The 22,560-nt window shown below is 41.4% G+C and overlaps 5 protein-coding genes across 12 annotated transcripts; 4 read left to right on the top strand and 1 right to left on the bottom strand.

The window, feature by feature from the left end:
- Nucleotides 1-702: 702 nt before the first annotated feature.
- rsad1 (radical S-adenosyl methionine domain containing 1) lies at nt 703-3,722 on the bottom strand. The gene is made up of 9 exons (XM_004071635.5): nt 3,411-3,722; nt 3,186-3,319; nt 2,902-3,106; nt 2,469-2,834; nt 1,842-1,905; nt 1,625-1,772; nt 1,332-1,386; nt 1,139-1,242; nt 703-1,017 (listed from the first exon to the last, which is right to left on the bottom strand). Exons 1-9 carry the CDS (start codon nt 3,549-3,551, stop codon nt 930-932), a joined length of 1,305 nt encoding a protein of 434 aa, XP_004071683.1. The 5' UTR covers nt 3,552-3,722; the 3' UTR covers nt 703-929.
- Nucleotides 3,723-5,176: 1,454 nt separating this feature from the next.
- Nucleotides 5,177-6,619, top strand: LOC144994159 (GTPase IMAP family member 9). Its single transcript, XM_078950954.1, has 2 exons — nt 5,177-5,344; nt 5,458-6,619. The coding sequence occupies exons 1-2, from the start codon at nt 5,326-5,328 to the stop codon at nt 6,480-6,482; spliced, it is 1,044 nt and encodes a 347-aa protein (XP_078807080.1). The 5' UTR covers nt 5,177-5,325; the 3' UTR covers nt 6,483-6,619.
- A 115-nt stretch (nt 6,620-6,734) lies between these two features.
- Nucleotides 6,735-12,193, top strand: btr02 (bloodthirsty-related gene family, member 2). Its single transcript, XM_020705265.2, has 8 exons — nt 6,735-6,886; nt 8,067-8,334; nt 8,417-8,494; nt 8,579-8,821; nt 8,896-9,022; nt 9,100-9,126; nt 9,219-10,389; nt 11,117-12,193. The coding sequence occupies exons 2-7, from the start codon at nt 8,068-8,070 to the stop codon at nt 9,761-9,763; spliced, it is 1,287 nt and encodes a 428-aa protein (XP_020560924.1). The 5' UTR covers nt 6,735-6,886; nt 8,067; the 3' UTR covers nt 9,764-10,389; nt 11,117-12,193.
- On the top strand, nt 11,271-12,468 carry cldnk (claudin k). The gene has a single exon (XM_078950957.1). The coding sequence runs from the start codon at nt 11,271-11,273 to the stop codon at nt 11,916-11,918; it is 648 nt and encodes a 215-aa protein (XP_078807083.1). The 3' UTR covers nt 11,919-12,468.
- Nucleotides 12,469-13,250: 782 nt separating this feature from the next.
- On the top strand, nt 13,251-22,441 carry hgs (hepatocyte growth factor-regulated tyrosine kinase substrate). 8 transcript variants are annotated; one of them, XM_023957510.2, is made up of 20 exons: nt 13,251-13,459; nt 14,932-15,016; nt 15,164-15,239; nt 15,814-15,906; nt 16,424-16,547; nt 16,626-16,678; nt 16,816-16,884; nt 17,016-17,140; nt 17,392-17,476; nt 17,609-17,707; nt 18,294-18,389; nt 18,474-18,512; nt 18,593-18,757; nt 18,843-19,056; nt 19,139-19,311; nt 19,397-19,537; nt 19,617-19,800; nt 19,873-20,003; nt 20,544-20,726; nt 21,278-22,441. In XM_023957510.2, exons 1-20 carry the CDS (start codon nt 13,423-13,425, stop codon nt 21,380-21,382), a joined length of 2,277 nt encoding a protein of 758 aa, XP_023813278.1. In that variant the 5' UTR covers nt 13,251-13,422; the 3' UTR covers nt 21,383-22,441. The 8 variants fall into 8 exon arrangements, with proteins under 8 accessions (XP_023813278.1, XP_078807079.1, XP_023813277.1 ...); XM_078950953.1 differs by having other exon boundaries at nt 16,427-16,547; XM_023957509.2 differs by having other exon boundaries at nt 13,263-13,459; nt 17,365-17,476.
- Nucleotides 22,442-22,560: the final 119 nt, after the last annotated feature.

Consider the following 22,560-nt stretch of genomic DNA (forward strand, 5'->3'; position numbering starts at 1 on the left):
AGATCATGGATGAATACGGATCCATAAAGTTTCTGTGCTTTTGCTGGTTTGAAGTCTGTCCTTTTGAAAGTCCTGACACAATGAGTGAAATAAGCAGAACCAAAGATTTTCATCCCCAGAAGAAAATATTTCCCAGACCTCATCCTAAATGTCTAACAAGGCAGTAAAGAAACAATAATATGGGCGTGTTTTTCTTCTAATTCAGATATACACTCTTCTTTTTTTTAAGTCAGATATGATCGCAGCATCCTTTTTGGCTAAAATATACAGGAGCTTGGCTGTGGCTTTGAGTTCAATTTGGACTTGCCTTATGTATGCTTATAAAAACATTTTTTAGTAAATGGATACAATAAAATAATTAGGTAGCATTCCAATGTAATAAATTCTAATACTTTGAGATTCAAGGTAAAATCATGTTTTTTCTTTGTCCAGTAGGAGTATGGAGGGAAGGATTTCATTTTGTCTAAATATCATATTTTTTTTACATTTATTTCACGTATGTTGACAAAGAAATCATCTGATCAGAACATACCAGAAGCTTTAAAAATAATTATTATTGAATGAATATTTCTTACAAAAACTGCAAGACTAGGATGAAACAGCTAAATGTCAAAACGTTTTTTATGTTTAAATAAGACAGATTTTTTTTAAAGTCGGGTTTTTGGTGTTCCCCATAAAAAAAGGAAGAAAATCAATCAGGCATATGAAAAATATTTTTATTAAAAAACAATTCTTTAGGAGATCAGAGATTTCTGAACTATGCCTGCTTCTGTGTCAACTACAAGTGTTGAACATTTTTTTTCTCTTCACATATCACCCTGTCAGCTTCAAAGAGACCTAAAACCAAAATGCCTCTTGATCTTTTAGTTGTAACTTCCATTGTAGGTCTGGGTCTGTAATTGCTCGCCGCTGTACACAGAGATCTGTGTCTAAAGCGTTTGTCCTTGCAGCTCTGCCAGGAGAGTTGGAAGAAAACAGTCCAGTAATGCCAGGCCATTCCACGTGCAGCGCAGACCCCTACCCAAAAGAAAAAAATGTCAACTGCCAAAATAATATCACAATTTTACATTCAAGCAACTGTTTATTGTTTTCTGTTTTTTTAAGGATGCAGATAATGGCAGTTATTATCAATAATCACCTGTCATCCAGAATGAGCTGTCCGCCCTGCAGCAGCTCCTGGACACACATAGATTCACTAAATACTTCACGAAGGCCCATTTGAGGGCAAAACACGTCCCAGTGCTGAAAATAAATGAAAAAATACTGAATACTGACCATCCTTGATGATGGAGAATTTTATAAGGGAAATCAAATATTCACAGTGTGTATACCTTGTGACTAATGCCTTCAGCCATTCTCATCCCCATCACCAACACCTCCTCCAACCTGTCAAACGGCAGCCATTCAGAATGAAAAGCCTCAAGGACGAATCTGATGAAAGCATCTCATCGGGACAGAATGTTCAAGGGACCCGGAGGCCTCTGCTGCCCACACTGCCTGTGGACGAGCTGTGATTTCACTGTTACAACTCACACGGTCAGGACATTTCTGCAGCTCTCTTCTTGTGCAAATGCCAAAAATATTGATTACAAAACACAACACCAATGCAAGCGCTACAGCTCACAGGTCAAGACGGCTCATGAGTATTCGCCTCCGCGTGCCATGTCCCATCTGTTGGACTTCACGGATCCAGGCGTCAGGCTCCAGAGTCTGAGTGCGGGCCTCCCGGGCAACTACACCCTCCCCAAGAGGAACGAACCGCCCGTGTGCTCCTATTGCACAAAACAGCTTTCAGAACCACAACGAAGAGATTTAGTTTCTTTCAGTGGTGAAAGTTTTACCTGGACCAACACCGATGTACTGCTTTCCTCTCCAGTAGCTCAAGTTGTGATCGCTCTCTGAGTTCTACACACAAGAAAAAGTGTTACTCACAGCAAACATCTTAACAAGCAATATGGACTGAAGGAAAGGGGCCATCTGCCAAGATGATGAACTGCAATGAGGATTAATCAACACAAATATGGAGTCAAATCATTTTGAGCATCATATAGCTGATAAACGTGGCAGCAACCAGATCTAGACAATCTTTCTTTTAACACAATCATTCATGTGAGTTTTTGAAAGATTTTTCTTTTAAGTCGTTTTTTTTAGACAAAAACCTCTTTTCTGTCAAGGTTTTTTCTTTTTATATTTTATTCTCTTTTTATTTAAAGTTTCCTTTTCATCTATAGTTTGCATCACTTATGTTAAAATTGTTTGTTAGAACAAAAACAATGTTTTTATTTAAATTGTGCTCAATTCTGACTAAAAATTGTGAACTTGTAAATTGAAATCCCATCAATGCAGCGTGTTGGAAGCTCTTTTTTGAAACATTAAATAATGATTTTCTTTCATATTTTACATGATTTCCCTGCCTTTTCCAGAAATTTGTAAATGCTAAACTTCATTCTGCTAAAAAGAAAACTTACATTTCTGGCAAAATTTGACACTTCATACTGAACAAAGCCATGCTGGTGAAGAGTCTCTCTGGCATGTTGGTATATCTCTGCAGTCACTTCTTCTGCAGGCATGCTCACTTCTCCACTTTGCACTTGTTTAAAAAGCTGCGTCCCTCTCTCAAGGGTCAGCTGATACAGAGACACGTGGTCATCACACACAGTAAAGAGTTTGGACAGCTGGTCTTCCCAGGATGCAGCTGTCTGCTTGGGTAGTCCGAACATCACGTCCACTGACACCCTACCAGGACACAGCCTCCTGGCCTCTTCAATAGTTTGCAAAGCCTCTTGTGAATTGTGGTCTCTTCCCAGACTTCTCAAGTCCTCATCCTGCAAAGACTGCAAAGAAAACAGTTTCTCAAAGCCTGCAAACACCGGATGAAGGGAATCCAGAGATAACATTTACCTGCACCCCAACGGAAAAACGGTTCACCCCTGCAAGGTGAAATCCTTCCAACTTCATCCTCCCTGCAGGAGTCGGGTTGACCTCAAGTGTAACCTCAGCCTGATCTGAGAGGCTCGCCTGCTTGGAAACCGTCTCGAGGACTGCGGCTATGGTGGACGGGTCAGCCAGGCTTGGAGAGCCACCACCAAAGAACACTGAGGTGATGCTACAAGTCAAAGACACATGACTAGAGAATAGTGTTTACTCTACTGACAGGATAAATGAGAGAAGATCGTGACCAATACCAGGAAACTTGACTGAGGTGCAGCAACGTCTCAGTTTCCCTCTGAAGGCACTCAGTCATGATGCTGTCCTTGTTTTCTCTGGGAATATACTTGTTAAAGTTGCAGTAGGAGCATCTCCTAAGACAATAAGGCCACTATATGGGGGGCAGATATGTAGCATTAATTATTATGAGGTCATAGGCCTACTATGCATGTGTTGAATCTAACAAATTCCCTGCAGCTCACATGAACGTATAGAGAAGCTTCCCGTGTGAGGTCAGGTTTGGAGGCACATTCACGAACATGATCTGTCCGGACTTCACGGGAGAAGCTGCGGAAGAAGCGAAAGAGGACGCAACGGAGCGGAAAACACGTGCTTCTAATCATTTTGGGGTTCAAGAGCAAACTCAGCTCAAAGACATTTCTTTAACAAAAACCCAAATAGAATTATATGTTTCATTTTTTAACTCCAGAAGCTAAGAAGCTAACTCAGGTCGCACTTCAAAACTAATAGCAGCAGCGTTAAAACCCATGACGCATGCGTGACGTCCGTCATATCCGGAAAACACGGAAGTACGTCGTTCAGTAGTACATAGTTTGTCCACAGAGTGGCGCTGTTTTACCGTACTTTTTTATTGTGACAAAATCCAAAAACCAATACCAGTTAAATTTACATGAAAAATGTCCTCGAACAAATCAAAGTACATAAACAGTTTATCAATATATCTTACCAAAATAATTAACCCAACAAAAAAATGAAGTAAAATAAAAAAGACAATTAAAAGAAAAATAAAAAATCTGCTAATTAGAATTAATAAATGTAAAAACATTCAATTATATACATTTGAATTTTTCTATAGAGGCCATATACATTTTAAATCTATTTCTTAATATTTTCTCATTAATGAGACTGTTCCTGACCATTTTCTCTTTGGTATCTAATATTTTGCCAATATTATCTTCTTCTTTCTCTTTCGGCTTTTCCCATCAGGGGTCGCCACAGCGAATCATCGTTTTCCACTTCACTCTATTTTGCCAATATTATAATTAGGGTTATTTAATGTGTTTCATCTGAATGTCATATTATATTATTAAAGTTAAATCCCAGTTCCTACATAAAGATAATGTAACATTATCCCCAAACTTTCCTGTGAGATATATTTGTAGATAATTCCAAAATCGAGATGTTTTACCAAACCATTCAGATGAGGTGAAACAGGATGGCTGCTCTATCGTGTCTGCTGTGCTTTTTGCAATTTAGCATACAATGTATTATCTTAATTAATTTACAGTTTGAGTATTATCTTTTTAGAACTAGGTCTAACTTAGCTAACAATATTTTAGCTCATGTGCTCTACAGTTTTAATAATCCATACAATAATCCATTTAATAATCCAAAAATGAATACATATAGTGCAATAACTCACAATGAAATTTTTTACATTTGACCATTTTCTGCAAGTTTACACTGATAGGTGAACAGATACACTTTAAATTAAATGAAATAATTTTTCATACGACATGTCTCTTGCAAGTATCTTAATATTTTTCTTAAAATCAAATCAAAAGTGAGCCTAAATATGTTATCCAAGGACACAATGACCAACAAAGGCAGTGATTGGATCATCCAACCGTCCAACTGGCAGATGCCTGTTCAGCCCACTGAGCTACAGTCAAATAAGTCATCAATTGCTTTGAGCTCCAACTAGAAACAAACATAGTATGGCGGGCTTACATAATTGTGTCAGCTAATGTTTGATTTAGAATGTATTTCATAGCAAAAACCAAAATAAACAAGCACACAAAAGAGTATGAGATGATGAGCTGGTGGCGTGGGCTGAACAAATCTGCCTTCTGTACTGTATGTGAGCCAAACAAAGGAGCCATTTAACACCCACAAAGAATATTATAAATGCTCTCAGCATTACCCTTATGGTCGACATCATGTGGTTCAATACATATTAATTGATTCTGTAATTAGAGAAAGAATGTTACTAGAGATGTCAATAACTGTGGTCACTGCTGGCTGCCAACCTTTAGGGCTTTTTCCAACTGATATAAAAACTCTTCAACTCTGCCTCCACTGCCAAAGATGAGGGGAATGAAAAGTTGTAGATGATTCTGGTGAAGAAAGGCAAGAGAAGCATAACATTTTGCTCAGATGGATAAAAGAACCAAAGGTACGCATGTTCTTATTTTAAAAGTTCAACAGATTCTTAAGATGTGATGAAAATTTTGGAAGATAAAGAGGAAGCATACATATCTTGTCTGTTTATGCACACTTTTTCTGCAGGAGCTGCTAAAGAGTTGAGGTTGATGGTGGTTGGAAGCAGCGGACCCTCTCAGTTCCAGCTCAGTAATGCCATCCTTGGCAGGGAAGTGTTTGAAAATGACACAAGCTGCATTTCAACAAGTGTGAAAAATGTGGGAGAGCTGGCTGGTAGAAGAGTGGCTGTTATTAATGGACCAAACATCTATGACAAGGACATGTCTCATGTAAAGAGAGTGTTGGAGCTGAGGAGATCAAAGTGCTTGTGCATACCTGGCCCTCATGCCTTTCTTGTAGCTTTTGATTTGGATAAAATCTCCCCAAATGACATGAAAACCACCAAGCATTTGAAGAAGCGCTTTGGCAAAAACTGCTTGAAAAACTGCATGGTCCTTTTGGCCTATGAAGGGAATCTGGATGGAGTTGCTTTGGAAAACAAGGTACGGAAGACTGACTGGCATCTAAGAGAGCTGGTTGAGAAGTATGGAGGACGATTTCACATTTTTAAAAAGAACTGGCGGGACAGAAGCCAGGACAGGGAGCTGCTGCGCAAGATTGAGCTGATGGTGGTGTCATCAGGTGGGGGCCACTACTCCAACAGAACGTTCCAGAAGGCGGAGGAAAGCGTGAAGAAGGAGGAGAAAAGATTGAGGAAGAAGAGGGCCGTGGAAATAGAAAAGACTTGGAGTAAAATGGAGAAGCAGTACTTAGCAGAGGAAATGTGCATCCAAAAGGACACGTACATGGCCAACATCAGCGCAGAGATCCAAGCCAAAGCAGAGCTTGACAACGAGTGGCTCAGAACTTCCCTGGCCAGGGGTCTGGGGATCGGAATGCTAGTTGGGGCTGTGATGGGGGCACTTTTTGGATCTATTGAGGGCCCAGGAGGGATGGTGCTTTATGGTATCATAGGTGGAGCAGTAGGTGGATCTGCAGGAGGAACCGCCCAGGTGGCAATAAAGCGAATGGAGAACAGAGTGGCCCCACCTGTCCGACTCAACTTTAACTCAATCTTCATCAATCGCTTCTTTGCAGCTTCACGCACATGAACAATGTCAGTCTAGGGGTGAAAAGGATATTTCATTTTGAATTTATTGTGGAATAATTTCTTTTTTACGCTTTTCCTGTAGTTTTGTCTCTTTTTTGAGCATATGGTTCACATATTTTCACATTTTAGTGTGTAATAGTCAACATGCCACAAATAAATGAATCTTGGAATCAGTGTGCGCATTCTTATCATGTTTGTCAAACTCCAGCATTTCCTTCTGCCTTACCTGCAGCATAGCTCAGGTGATGTGATGGGTGGAGCCACAAGCTCATTTGCTGGCGACTACAGCACGGCCCTTTTCTTAGACAACACACAGACACCTGAGAGCACCTGTCGAGTGTAGACAAGTCTCCTGAAACTGTAAATACAAGCAGTGCTGTGAAGGAAAAAAGTCAGCTGAAACAGGTAAGACTGCTCTCACCTTGATCACTTCTGAACATCTATTTCCATTTTGAAAACAATTTCTTTCTTTTTCTGTCACTCCTCTTGGTTATTCCCACCTGTTGCATAACCAGTGGCTTTTATGACTCAATGAAAGAACTATTGTGGAAGAAACTGCGGAGGCAAATTAAGAAAGGTGAAAAATAAAAGTCCCAGAGAAACATATGCTTTGATTCTGGATGTTTCTGCTCTGTATTCTGTTGAAATGGCGGCTTCCTGTTTGACTGCATATCTATCCGCCTCTATTGACGTTAAGTTTATCTGCCCTTGATGCCTTTGAACACAAGGAACTTGTATGATGATGACAGTCATAAAGAAACCCCAGACAAAAAGAAAAAAATGGGGCAGGGCTTAGTTCCATTTAAAAAACCATTTGCTCTGTACTTAGTTTAATTGAATAAAAGGCAAACAAACAAGGTTTAATGCGTTAATATTTTATGTTTAGACTCTAAAGTGATGTATAATTTTTTTCGTTTTTACAAATGATACAGGCTTAAACTATCGTAGCGGACTGCTTACATAACTCCTCCGTGATGATAAAACCTGTAATGATTAACAGGGATTGTTCCTTTTATATGTTCAGTTCTCACCAAGAGTTTCCATTGCCATTTCTGCACTGTATCATTTGCACATGCAGGAATGTGAGGCATGTCCACTTAAACGTATTTTCAGTTTACTACTCCTGTTCATTTTCTTGTCCGTGCTCAGTTCATGCCCTTCAGCAGTTCTCTGTAAAAACAGAATGGAATACAGCAAATTTCATTTTGTTTAATGTAAAGATTAATAATAATTGTGTTTACTTTCCCTACTGATAAGACTGTTTAATTATCGAAATTCTGTTGGTCTAATTGAAGTTTCTGTAGTATAATTTGACATTAAATGCAAAACAAAGTGTAAATACTGACTCAAATTAAAAAGGAGACTCTAAAAGAGATGAAACCATGTCACATCACTTTGTGACCTGGTGTCATAAAATCATTTAAATATAACTCAAACCCACCTTTATGTAAGCAGCCACTCTGGATCTTTATGACAGAAAAGAAAAACGTTTCCTCATACTTGTCATTTTTTTAGGTTAACTTTACATGAACCCTTTTTCAAGTTTAAATCATATATTATTAATGTTTTCTTTTCTTTTTTTAAGTATGGCATCAACGGTCAACCTCCACGAAAAGCACTTCCTGTGCTCCCTGTGCAGAAACATCTTCACCAATCCCGTGACCACACCATGTGGACACAGCTTCTGCTTGTCCTGCCTCTCCCAGTTCTGGTCGCGACACCAGTCCAGATACTGTCCGGAGTGCAGACGGTTATTCCCCGAAAAGCCTAACCTCAGTGTCAACCACATCCTAGCAAATGTGGCTGAAAACTACAAAAAAGTCAGACCTCAGAAAACACCCGACGATGAGCTGGTAACAGTTTTGTCAATGTTTTTAACACCTGACAAAAGCAGAAGGTTGTACGTTTATTCATGTTGGATTTTCTTCTGTGCAGGTTCTAGATGTCACACAAATGATTCAGGAAAGACTGCAGAAGATAGACCGGCTAAAATATTCTCTGGACATTCAAAAGGTACGTTGAAATGTCCATAAAAATGGAATGATGGGATTCATTGATTCCTGAAAAATATTCATTTGAATGAGGATTTCCTGTCAGAGTTCTTACCTGCGCGAGGTGCGCGAGAGCCAGAAGATCTTCTCCACCCTCGTAAACGCCATGGAGAAGACCCACAGAGCGGTTGTTGCTGGAATCGAGGAGAAACAAAAAGAGGAGGAGAAGAGAGTGGAGGCTTTGATCAAAGAGATCCAGCAGGAGATCCAGGAGCTGAAGGAGGAGACCAGTCAGACAGATCTTCGCATTTCTGCCAGCCAAAGTGATGACATGAAGCACGTTGCAGTGGTAAGCGTGTACTAAAGGCGGTGTGAGAGGATTGACGTGGCATGGTTGTGATGAAATGTTGCTTCCCACTGAAGACCTCAGAGATGAAGGACTGGTCCAAGGTCACTGTGGAAACCGACCCTTGTGTTGGGGTCACCAGAAGAGCGCTGTCAGACGTTCTGGAGAAGATCAAAGCAGAAGTCAACAGACTTGGCAAAGCTGGTGAGTGAAGCAGCAGTGATGTCAGAAACGCCTTCATGCAGCAACAATTCCAATCATTTTTTCTTGCTTTTCATCAGAACTAAAGAGAATAGAAAAGTATGCAGGTAAGACTCTTCTACAGAGATCATACAATGATTTAAAATGTTTTTTTTGTTTTTTTTACTGATTGTTAACTTTTTCCCTATTTTCCTTTCAGTGGATATCAACCTCAGTGCTAAAACAGCACATCCCTCCCTTTTTGTGTCAGATGACAGAAAACTGGTCAGGCTCACTGATAAGTTCCAGGAGGTACCGGACAACCCCAAACGCTTCGACCGCATAGCAGATATTCTGGCCAAGGAGAGCTTTAACAGTGGGAGGTGCTACTGGGAAGTGGAAGTAGGGGAAAAAATTGAGTGGAAACTGGGAGTTGCCAGACAATCCATAAACAGGAAGGGCAAGTTCACCCTCTGCCCGGCTAACGGCTTCTGGACTTTGAGCTTGAAAGCTGGAGGCCAGTACATAGCAAACACCTCTTCTCCCAGCTTGGTGGCTGTAGAGCATCGTCCTAGGAGGGTGGGTGTGTTTTTGGATTACGCCGAAGGCCGTGTGTCCTTCTTCTGCGCAGACACAGGAATCCACATTTACACCTTTACAGATAAGTTCAGCGACAGGCTTCATCCTCTCTTCAGTCCCGGTCGCCTGCATGGAGGGAGAAACGCAGCTCCTCTTGTCATCAGCTCAGGTTTCTGTAGCATCTGAGCCGTCGGACTCCCCAAAATGTGTTTGTTTTTGTTAATATACTTGTTCTGTAATGAATTTTACAATTTGTTGTGAACCACAATGAACACTAGAAATGATGTACAATGGCTGACAACTTCAAAAAAACTATAAACAGTTTGAAAAGTGGGATAAAAGAGAAGAAAAGGCTGTCATGGGAGCACAAGTGAGTCTAAGACAACAAAAAAGAGGAGAATAAGGGGATTGCTGAGGTGGATGGATGTGATGGGCTGCAGGGCCGGGACAGAGGTTGACCAGGAGGGGGAGGGCACAGCAAACAGCAGAGTATTGTGCCCGGACACCAGGCACTGGAAGACACATTCAAGCACATTCACACACTGACACTGCCGTGCACGCGAGCGCACGCTTCTGCCCACTGCCGCACAGACTCGCGCTGGCATCTCAGAAAGCGGCGGCGCAGAGGACGAGCGCTTCTTTCTGCCCTTCACCCCTAGCCTCTGAGACAGAGCGCCTCAGCTCTGCAGGCTGCCTGTTGACTGAACTGAACTCTCAGGGCTAATTCAGGCGTCCACAGCTGGAAGGACCAGAAAACCAACCTGTGGAACATCCCCAAAGGGAGCGTGACAGCACAGCGTCCTGCATCAGAGGTAACTATCATCAATGATGTCTGAAAGATCTATTAATGCAATAAAACACACAGAAATGTTTCTTTAAACAATCAGGTGACCTAACTCGTTTTGAAAACATTTTAAATTAATTTTTTGAATCTGAAACATTGTCTTTTTTTTTATAATTAGAAGAAAATGAAACCCTGGGACTTTCCATGAAAGTTAAAACTGTTAACAGAAAATGTAAATTTAATCTTGAACTGAATTTTAAGTTTTTATTATTTTAGTTTTGTGTAATAATATAATCTTAAACGCTTTACAATTTCTTATTTTATCTCATCCAACTATTGTTTTGTTTGAGAATCCATTTATTCATGCAGATGAGTGTGTTTGATGTTGAAGCTTCAACTCTATAGTCTGGTTTGAGAGCTGGGATGAACAGATGACACACAGGTCCTGTTGGCCCACTCTTCAAGCCTTCATAAAAGCTGCTTGTGTTCAGAGTCTTCTCGTGTTTTTCTGAGACAGTCCACTTGCCCGGCAAGGCGTAGCTTGACACCCACATCTGTGTGAAAGAGGGCTATTCTCTTCTGCGTTCGCTGGAATCCGCTTAACATGGGACTCGCAGCCTATTTCCAAATATTTATGATAAATATACGTTCTATTCGACTTGCAAAACTTTTCCAGCTTCACAGCTATATTTTAGTCTGTGAAAAGTGCTACGATTAACCAACTCCTAATTATGTATTTTTTTGTTTCGTTTCAGTGTCCTCGTCTGAACTAAGCTGAACTGATCACCATCATCCCCAAAAACTGTGGGAGCCGAAGTGGACCCCAACTGTTCTGGCAACACAGACTTGTTTTTGCGGGACAATAAATCAACCTGAGATTAAGTTAGGCACTAAAGCGATCTTTTCATCATGGCAACCACTGGCATGCAGTTGCTGGGCCTCATCATGTCCATTGTGGGCTGGGTGAGCGGGGCAATAGTCTGTGCCATCCCTCTGTGGCGCGTCTCTGCCTTCATTGGCAACAACATTGTGACGGCTCAGATAATCTGGGAAGGTCTGTGGATGAATTGCATAGTGCAGAGCACAGGTCAGATCCAGTGTAAGGTATATGATAGCTTGCTGGCTCTGCCCAGTGACATGCAGGCAGCTCGTGGCCTCACTGTGTTCTCTGTCCTGCTCTGTGGTCTTGCCCTGGCTCTGGCGGTCCTTGGAGTCAAGTGCACTAAATGCATAGGTGTAAACAGCCTTAAAGCCCGCATTGCACGCATCTCTGGTATTTTTTTTGCCGTCGCCGGTTTCCTGTACCTCGTACCCATCTGCTGGACTGCCCACTCCATCATCAGGGATTTCTACGACCCGCACGTGGCGGCCCCACACAAGCGTGAGCTCGGCCCAGCTCTCTATATCGGCTGGGGGGCCTCAGCGCTGCTCCTCATCGGGGGATCCCTGCTGTACGCAGGTTCCAGCCCGCCTGGCATCCCAGACTCCCCCACCTTCAGCAGTGGAGAAAGCAGTCCCCGCCGGGCCCCTGCAACACAAGTCAAGGGTTACGTCTGAATGCCCCCAAGCTCCACAAATCCACTCTAAACAACGACAAACCCGTCTCTACTCTTTTTGAATTTGATCCCTGTTGTTCTTCACATGTAGTGCTACTCCAGATTTTCTTTGAAAGGCTGAATATGGTCATTTTAATTTATTGTATTATTTGATAGCTGATATCTTTTAATAACAACCATTTTTTCTCTCTGAAAAATATAAAAAAAGCATTTCCTCTGCTGAGGAAAGCGCCCCGTGTTCACATTTTTACAAATATAAAAGTTGACAAAAAAGTATTTGATCTCTGTCTGTTTTCTTTGTGTTCCTTACACCAGTGGTGCTACAGTTCATAGAAAAACCTTTTGACATAAGAAAAAAAATCTTTGACTCATTTATGTAAACACGTTCTCTGCTGAAGAACAATAGAACAATGGCGGTGTTTGTACTTGTGCTGCCACATTGTTGATGTGTGTGTCTTTTCTATTTCATCAACTCGTTTTTTTTTAATCTATGACGTGGTGGCATTCTGTCAAGTAACAGCGGGAAAATTAAAACACTTTCACAGAGACAATGAGTGTGGGCTGTGAATACATGCCTATCTATTACTCTCATGGACTGTTACAAGCATCGAAGGTTCAAACTGTGGATTTATTTTAGCTCCAAGTTCTGCAAGCAGTAAGTGTTGGCTGTGAAGACATTCATCATTTCATAGGGTTTCGTACCTCCTGTCCGTAACAGGAGATGACAGAACAACACAATGCCACTTGATTGAGCATTACAGTGCCACAGTAACAATGGGCTGCAGTGTTCTAAGTGCCAGGTAGTGACTCATGCATGACCTAAGTAGGCCTATACCATCATGTTAGAGCGATGCAGTGCAATACGACATACAGGGAGAAAAAGATTGCTTCATTTCTTCAAGGGGAGTCTATGATATCATAAAATAATACGAAATTTGACAACAATTGATCACAAATAATGTCTTTTTGTGAACACTTGGAGGCCATTCAAGACTAACTTTGACAGGAACCTAAGTGTTGTTACATTTCTGGACAGCAATGAGAAGTATGCTTAGGTTTTTGGATAACTGATCCCCCCTTTATCACTACGTTGTAGAGAAGTTAGTTCAAGTGCCCAACCCACAGCTAATACTAAATAAGGAACTGAATCCACCTGATAAAGTAAACAGCATTTACACATTTGAGCAACACCCAGTAAGCATATACATTTCTCTGGAAATCAGCACTGATAATAATTTGTAGTTCGGTCAAAACTTTTAAAAAGAAGTGCTTTTTTTTTATCCCTACCCTCGTTATGTCTATGTAATTTCACTAATGGCCGCTAGAGGGAGACATTACCAAGTCTTGCAGTCTCTGTCCCGGAAGTAGGAAGTGCTGTAAGACACAGCTGTTCTCCGTGGCGGCTATAGGGAAGCTAACAGGCTCGAGTCAGTCAGCACTGAAAAATCGGGAGTGTCTGATCATCCGTGGCACACCAACAGCCCTTCTTGGAATCCGAAGCTAACATGGGAAAAGGTGGAGGCACGTTCGAGAGGCTTCTCGGTAAGTTGACGGGACATTTGTCTTGTTAACAGCTTGTTATCCAACTAATGAGTCACTAGTGCGACGTTAGCGGCGTATTGTTTTGACAGTCACAGGGGGGCTTTCAGGCCAACGGGCTAATTTTAGCCTGCTAACAAAGTCGCTGCTGTGCGAAGGCCCACTTGGATTCCTTTTTTTAAATAATCAATCCGAATATTATGTCTACATACACAGAAGAAGAGTCTTAATTTCTTCAAGTAACAAAGCGCTGCCACGGCAAAGTTTAGCTGTAACTTCGGGAAAAAGATGTTCAAATTTCCTAAAACAGCATCATAAAATTTGCTGGTGAGGCTAGTGACTTGTAAATTAAATATCTTAATATAGTGCACAAAATGCTGCATTTAGCTCGGTGCAACTAAGGCGTAATTTCAGGACTACTACAGGTTGGGTAGTTAGTCAGCTAGCTAGTTAGCTAGCTAGCCACCACTCGGCTATAAAATGCGCTTTACATTAATCTCCGTAATTATTTAATATTTAGCTGTAGCTCAAAGATAAATTTACTGCCGCTACATTACATTTGTGAAGTTTATCCTAGATAAATCTCAGCCTCGTTAATTTACACATGGATTGGGTATTGTTGTAGAATGAAAATAAATCATGCCAGCTTTGCAGTACATGTTAAGTAGCTTTACAGTTATCACCTGCACTAGTTAGAAAATCGCCCTGATTAAAAGGATGTCTTTGGCAAAAGTCTAACCACATTGGATTTCTGTGTTTAGTGTTAAAACTGTGATCTAGCAAGCACTGAAGCACATTTCAATTGATCCATCCACTGTCATATTCATCTGACAGTAGATGGAAACTAATAGATGTCATACTTGGCCTGAGTTTCGACAGAGTAATGTGTGAACACGTAACCGAAAAAAAACAACGAAGTGGGCGGTCTTATCTATGTTGAGCAGCCATCTGCAAGGTATTTGGTTAGGGGTTCAAATCCCAGACAGTCGCTGTGTCTGAGAAATCTCTGGGTTGTTTGTAGTAAAAGCATCTTCTAAAGGGCTAAAAGTGAAAGACAAATGCAATTGGTGTTTATTTAGACATGATTTGTGTGTAATATATTATGTCTGTTAAGTATTTCTTTATGGTATTTATGACACTTGCAAAGGTTTGCGCACTCACCAGAGAATAAGATGTTTGTCAAAGTAAAGTAAGGAGTATTTTATGAAACTATTTTAAAAGAATTTGGACCTACTCAGACCGCAGCTGTTCAAATGTTTAGGGAAGGGAAAACTTTGAATTGAAGCTGCTTGATTTTTTTTTTCTCCTCAGGAGTGGTTTGTCAACAAACAAAAATGTTTGCAGTCGTGAAGGAAACCCTTGATCAAATTAAATGCATTCATACAAAAATACTATAGCAGATATTGAAATTATTTAGAATGCTTTAAAGTTTTGATTTCACAAACGCATTCTTAAATATTTTTATTTAATTGCAGATAAAGCCACCAGTCAGCTGCTGCTGGAAACCGATTGGGAGTCGATTCTGCAGATCTGTGATCTCATTCGTCAAGGAGACGCACAGTGAGTTATTCAGTAAATTTGCATTTACATTCATTATTTTGTCTCATAAAATAGTTTTTTTAGTTAATCATCTAAATATAAATGTCACTTTCATGTTTTTTTTTTTTTAACTACACTCATTCTATGCAAAATATTTTCCCTTTCAAGAGCAAAGAATGCTATTGCGGCCATTAAAAAGAAGCTGAACGACAAAAATCCTCATGTGGCTCTTTATGCACTAGAGGTAAGATTCTTTTACTCATTATCTGTTCACCATTAATGCTTATTTCCCAATACTTAAAGACCCACTCTAATAAAAATGTATTTGTGATGTTTTTACCATGTTCTTGTGGCATTTTTCTGATGACATATAGAAAGAAAATAAGGATTAAAACTGAATTTCTGAGTATTTCTTATTTTAAATCATTGTGAATCAGGGAGCAAATGAAAAATACAGTTCGATAAAGATCCTGTTTGGGACGTAGAAAATACGCTGCGTGGGCCACAAGCTGCTCTGCTGCGCAAGTGTTGGGGAAGGGGGGGGGGGGGGGGTTGCTTCATGTCAACAATCCCGCCCACAATTCAGAGACAAATGTCTAATGAACTTCCAATGCTTTGCAGAAACTATATCTAGAAAATGACAGTTTTGTTTTATATTGGCTAAAACCGCATAATCCTAATTAAAGTATCACTGGGAACGCTTTTGAAGTAGATGAAAAGTTGATGGGAGTGGGTATTTAATACCGTTCTAAATGGGATTTCCTTCTCTGTATTTGTGCAGCACAAACTGAGAGATATAATGTGATGTTGCTTTATAGGTTCTGGAGTCCGTGGTGAAGAATTGTGGACAGACTGTGCACGATGAGGTGGCAAGCAAGCAAACCATGGAGGAACTAAAAGAGCTTCTTAAGGTTAAATTTAGCTAAATTGGCAAAGATTTTTTCAGCTTGGAATTAAATGTTGACTAACTTTACAATGACTTGACACTGAAGATCTTTTATTATTAAAACTAGGATTTGACATATTATGATTGTAGAGAATAGAGTGAAGCTGCACATCTACACAATTTTTAGGAATGCCTCAGAAACCCTTTTTAAAGTGCTGATAGTGATGTTTCTCGTTTTAGTTTAGCCAAATGGTTAAGTTTAGATCATAGTTGTGTGACTACAGTTAGCATGTCTACAGTAGCTGGCTTCTCACTGGGTCACATGATTCTGCTGCTTAAGCCTGATTTGGTGTCAACTTCCTGGTGAGGTTATTGTCTTGTGACAGAAGGGACTTCCCACCTCACTTCTTTGGCACAACAACACTGAGAGCTGGGTTTGTGTTGCTGCTACTGTATGAAAAGACAGACATAGAGCCTAAAACAGCAGGATCTTCTATGCCTTCACGTATTTTGTTGACTCTAAATTGGTCTGTTGCCATCAGAAGCAGACAGAACCGAATGTCCGGAACAAGATCCTCTACCTGATTCAGGCTTGGGCTCACGCCTTCCGCAACGAGCCAAAATACAAGGTTGTCCAGGACACCTATCAGATAATGAAAGTGGAAGGTAAGTGTGCCTAAGTGTGTTAATATCCTGCTGCTGTTACTGGACTTGTGAACTATTTCTCTAATCTTTTTTCAACAGGTCATGTTTTCCCTGAGTTTAAGGAGAGTGATGCCATGTTTGCAGCAGAGAGAGTAAGGCATCTGTCTCTTATTTCACTCTTCTTGTTATTTATTTTATATGGTCATTTATCCCCTAATAGTCACAAGTTAAACTCAAGAAAGTGGAGTGAGGAGAAACGCATTTCAAATGTCCCATGTGCTTTACACAGGCTCCAGACTGGGTTGATGCCGAGGAGTGTCACCGGTGCAGAGTCCAGTTTGGAGTTATGACGAGAAAGGTGGGCCGGTCTCTTTGTATCTAGGCCATTGGGAGATTTAACCACTTTGCTCGCGCGGTGAACTCAGTTTGTGTGGTGTGCACGCTTAAAACTAAGACTTCTAATTTGCCATTTTGTGCTCAATTTTCCAGCACCATTGTCGAGCTTGTGGACAGATTTTCTGTGGAAAGTGTTCGTCTAAGTACTCCACCATTCCAAAGTTTGGCATTGAGAAGGAAGTGCGCGTGTGCGAGCCCTGCTTTGAGCAGCTCAACAAGTAGGTCTACCGACACGATGGTGAAAGCCTGAGTTTGTGTGAAGACAAACCTAGAAAATGTTTGTGATGTGCGGTGACCAGAAAATGAGTATGATATACAAAGATCAACCAGTTTTTATCTGATTTTTGTCTGTCGTTTGGAGAGCTGGAGTTGGTGTTTATTCAACAGGTTCTCTGCTAATTTACAGCGTTGTTTGTCTTCCCTGATCCCCTTTCCTCACCAGCCACCCCTCCCTCTCTCCTCCCCTTAGAAAAGCTGAAGGGAAAGCTCCTACTGCAGGTCTGGCCGAGCTGCCACCCGAGTATCTGACCAGCCCTCTGTCCCAACAGTCCCAGGTAATTATTTAGAAGGATTTCTTCTTTCTTCTCGCCTGTTTATCTAATATTTTGCTAGTTGCACACTTCTGACTTTGGCTCCTCTTTTGGTTTCTGCTCTGATGTTGCTGTTTTTTTTTGTTTGATGGATAGATGCCTCCCAAGAAAGATGAAGCAGCCCTCCAGGAGGAAGAGGAGCTGCAGCTAGCGATTGCCCTTTCCCAAAGTGAGGCTGAAGAGAAGGAACGGATGGTGAGTTAAACAAAGAAATCATTTACTTGCCTCTTAGTGTTTCCTCGATTATCATGGGGGTTACATTCTAAAAATAAACTATGATGGAGGAAATAGTAGAATTACAGATTTTTTAAGACTGGAAAACCCTTCACTAGACACTTTATTTGCTTTTCTTTGACACACATTGACAGTTTTACATGTTCTTTTTTTTTAACTATGCTCAAACTCTGGCAGAAAAAGATGCCCAGTATCATAGAAAAAACACTAAGATCTGCTCTTGATCAAAGATGTAAATGTGGAAAACTGAAAGCATTCTGTACAGGAGACATTACACCCAAGAGTTTGATTGCCAAGGTCTACAGCCAATCAGATCGCAGAACACGGTATGATTTAAAAAAAAACAAAATAAAACATGCAAAATTGAGCCAACAAGAATCCACGAAACAGTGAAAACATGAAAGCTGAACCTCGATAAAGAGAGGGAACACTATTTCATTTGTCAGTTTTCTGCTAAACTCTTAGTGTTCATGTTTTGGTTGAATGCTGCAACATCTAGAGACCAGAGAGGACATCAAATCTGACAGGTCTGCATGGTCACTTACAGAGACACAAGAATTCCTATTCAGTGTATCCTAAAACGGATCCAACCCCCGTGACTTCCTCTGCTCCACCAGTCAGCACCCTTTACACCCCCCCTGTGGTAAGGCAGCAAAAGCCTCTTTTCACTTAACATTCAGCAGCTTTGATTTGCTTTTAAATAACTCCAAACATTCCTGCTTTCCAGAACTCTTCTGCTCCATTAGCTGAGGATGTGGACCCTGAGGTATCTATGGTTCCTTGTTTTAGTAGCATCAATGGCTTGTTGACCGATGTATTTAGTGCTTCCATGCTTCATTTTTGCAGCTGGCTCGTTACCTGAACAGAACTTATTGGGAGAAGAAACAGGAAGAGGCTCGAAAGAGCCCCACCCCTTCAGCCCCTGCCCCTGTGTCTTTAGCTGAACCTCTGCCTGCAGTCAGCCAGCCTGTGGAGAGTCATGTCCCTGTTCAGCCTGTCAGCATCATAGAGGTGCACTAAAACTTCTCAAGAGGAGAAATTTCCCTCTTTGGTTGTGATGGGTTTGTCATTTGCATTATTGCGACTTGTCCTTCAGCAACCGTACCAGAACGGCGAGTCCGAGGAGAACCACGAGCAGTTCCTGAAGGATCTGCAGTATGCCGTCACGACCTTCCTTAACCGCATGAAGAGCAACCACATGCGTGGGCGCAGCATCACCAACGATAGTGCAGTGCTCTCACTCTTCCAGTCCATCAACAACATGCATCCACAGCTGCTGGACATCCTCAACCAGTTGGACGAAAAGCGCCGTGAGTGGGAACTTTGCATTTGAGTATATTTGCATCTGTACCGTACTGCGCACAAACCGCACTGGGGACTATCTCTTGTCAGTGTATTATGAGGGACTGCAGGACAAGCTGGCCCAGGTGCGTGACGCTCGAGCCGCCCTGAACGCGCTTCGAGACGAACACAGAGAGAAGCTGAGGAGGGCTGCAGAGGATGCGGAGAGACAGCGGCAGATCCAGCTGGCACAGAAGCTGGAGATCATGAGGCAGAAGAAGCAGGTGATGAAATCTGGCCGTTTAGCATTATTTGAGACTTTCTCACACTGTTCCTAACTCATAAATCAATGCTTCTTGCTTTTTTTAGGAGTATCTGGAGATGCAAAGACAGCTGGCCATTCAGCGCCTCCAGGAGCAGGAGAAGGAGAGGCAGATGCGTTTGGAGCAGCAAAAGCACACAGTCCAGATGAGAGCCCAGATGCCGGCTTTCTCTCTGCCTTACGCTCAAGTAAACACTGAACTTGCAGCTTTAACCGACTTAGAAAGAAGTGGCCCCTGAAGATTGACGTTTTCCTGTTCTGCTGCAGATGCAATCTTTACCCCCGAATGTCGCGGGAGGCTTGGTTTACCAGCCAGGGGCCCCGCCCAGTTACCCTGGCACTTTCAGCCCTGCTGGTTCTGTAGAGGGTTCACCCATGCACAACATCTATATGAGTCAGGCCGGGCAGGCTGGACCGGGTCAGTACCAGGCCATGCCCCCCTCTTCGACAGGTGAGGTTCATAAATGGGTCGTACTAATTGTTTGGTTCCTGTTCACTGATGTATGTGCCTGACCTTTTCCAGATCCAAATATGGTGAATGCTTACATGTACCAGGCTGCGGGCACCAACGGGCAACCTCCCCCTCCCGCCGGTCAAGCCCCTCCCGCTACCACTCCTGCTTACTCGAACTATCAGCCCACACCGGCCTACCAGGTATGGCTGTGAGACATGCGTAGATCATCCTCAGGTGTCATCAATTATGCTAAATTCGTACGCATGCATGTGTTTTGCGCGTTAAAGAACGCAGGTTCTTGAACGCGCCTTTAGCACATGGTGTTCTCACTGGACTGTCGCTACCCGATACCAGCGCATCACAGTTGGAAGAGGCTTGGTGCAGAATATTGAATCGGTGCAAATCCTTCGAAACTTGCCCCAGACTTTTTCTCTCAGATCTCTATTCCGATATATATTAATATATAATATCCATTTCTCCTTAATGATCAAGTTTTTAATGGTTGGCACTTCAATATTACATTAAACGGGATGTCATCCATACGTCACCACCAAATCCGAGTCCCTGATTGGTCAAAGGAAATGGATGCATGTTTTGTATGTAGAGCCTAAAAACAGACTTAAAAAGGCAAGAAACTGGCAAATATGCAGATTTACATAGACTTCTTATTAGAAGTGGTTGCTTGAACACCCGTTGCCGAGGTCGGTGTGGATGAAGCTTAACTGTTGTGTTTTTCCCAGAATGCAGTCTCCCAGGCACAGAGCATGCCCCACATGTCGCAGGCGGCCCCCACCAACGGCATGGGTTACATGGGTTACCAACCCTACAACATGCAGAACATAATTTCCGCTTTGCCTGGGCAGGATCCCAATATGCCCCCCCAACAACAATACATGTCAGGCCAGCAGCCCATGTACCAGCAGGTAATCAGACTATTTATTTGTCTTCTGCCAATTTTGTTGGAATTGATGTTTTCTATGGAAGCATTTGTAAAGCATAATTAAAAATAAAAGTCAGAAATGCCAGAAATGCTTTTTTTTCATTTTCAAAATGATGCTGCATGCTAAATCGAATTGATATATGCGACACTATTCGCAGGGTGGATGTGAAAATGAAAATGCAATCCCCTCTTTGCATTTCCGTTTTGATTATGGCACAGAATAAGCGTTTTTAAGTAGGAAATGAAAATGCATTTAGAAGTATTGATTTTTCCTTTTGAGTCAAAAAAATGCAGTTTCATTTTGAAAATGAAAGAGCATTTCTGTTAATCCATTTTAATAGTCAAAGTAGACATTTCTAAATGAATTTTGCTACACATTTACTTTTTGAAAATGAAATGTCAAATCAATTTCTTTAACATTTTAATTAGGTGTTGAAGTAGAAAAGGAAAAAGCATTTTATTTGTAATTATGCTACACAAATGCTTCCATAGTTTTCTACCCTACTGAATTCTTCAATAATCATTTTCGACTAGGTGGCGCCACCTGGTGGTTCCCAACAGCAGCAACCACAGGCACAACAGCAAGCGCCTCAGGCAGCCCCTTGCAGCACAGAGGCACAGCTCATTTGCTTCGACTAAAAGCCTTCATGCCTCTCCGTCAGACACTACATCTTCTCTCCTCCTTCGGTCCTTCCCTCCTCCCCCCTTGCCTCTGGACTTGGTGTGATCTTGTGAAATATCGTGAACTTTAGTTTTCCTCACCCCCACTTCCCTCTAGTACGGGAAAATAAAGGGTTAAAGCTGCAATGGAGAGCTTCATGACCCAGGTCCCTCACCTCTTCCTTCCATCATTTCAACTGATGCATATGTGGTATTTACTTCTAAAAGAATAACAAGCGCAGAAGTAGTCAACAAAATTCAACTTGAAATGAATAGAAAAAATGATACTAAGTTAGGACTGAAGAGAGACACAAACATCCTTTGTATCATATTTTTCTAACTTAACTCTGCATGTTAAAATTGAGATTATCTGCTGGAATGATCACATCCTGCTCGGACATTTTGGGTGGTGTTGAGAAACGTCTGTGCTGTTTTTAGAGATTGTGAGTGTCACACCTGAATGAAGAGGCATTTAATTACGTCTTCATTTGGGGCGAGATTTAACATTCCAGATGTAGTTTTTCCCATCATCCACACAAACTTTATTTTAACATATATTTATGTGCTGCACATACAGTTTTTTTTTTAAATGTAGGTTCTTCACAACACATGAAAGGGATTCTACAATGAAAACAATGCTGCCTAACCTCTAGTAATTACCCCGTAACAAAAAGTAATAATCAAAAATGAACAGCTACTATAAATGAGAAATCTTTCAGTTCAGAAATCTTAAAATAAAACTTAATTCCTGAACTTGAATAACATGTTACCAAATATAAAGCCCCTTTCTAAGGCTAAAGGCAGCACAGAGCCTCCAGTTGCTGGATCCTCCATCCACTGGGTTGATGTCCCGCATTGGAAGAACGGCTGAGTGCTCATCCAGTATATTTGACTATTGAGAGGTGTTGCTGCATGTTTGCGTCAAACTTTCCGACTGTGCTTTCTGTAACTTCCATTCCCAACTGTGGACTTCCTTGTTCTGACTTACTGACTTTAATTTTAAAATTATATTTAATAAACATCAAGTTCTTACTGTCATGCGGCTCCTTTTTATTATTATTTTTTTTTTGCATTTCACGTAGAAGACACAGGAAGTAGCAGAAAATGATTCTATTCAAATCCATGAAACGACGGTTTTTAATTTGTAAATCAAAGGG

Source organism: Oryzias latipes, chromosome 8 (genome assembly GCF_053564925.1).
Source record: "Oryzias latipes strain Hd-rR chromosome 8, Olatipes_Hd-rR_3.1".
Classification (NCBI taxonomy): Eukaryota; Metazoa; Chordata; class Actinopteri; order Beloniformes; family Adrianichthyidae; genus Oryzias; species Oryzias latipes.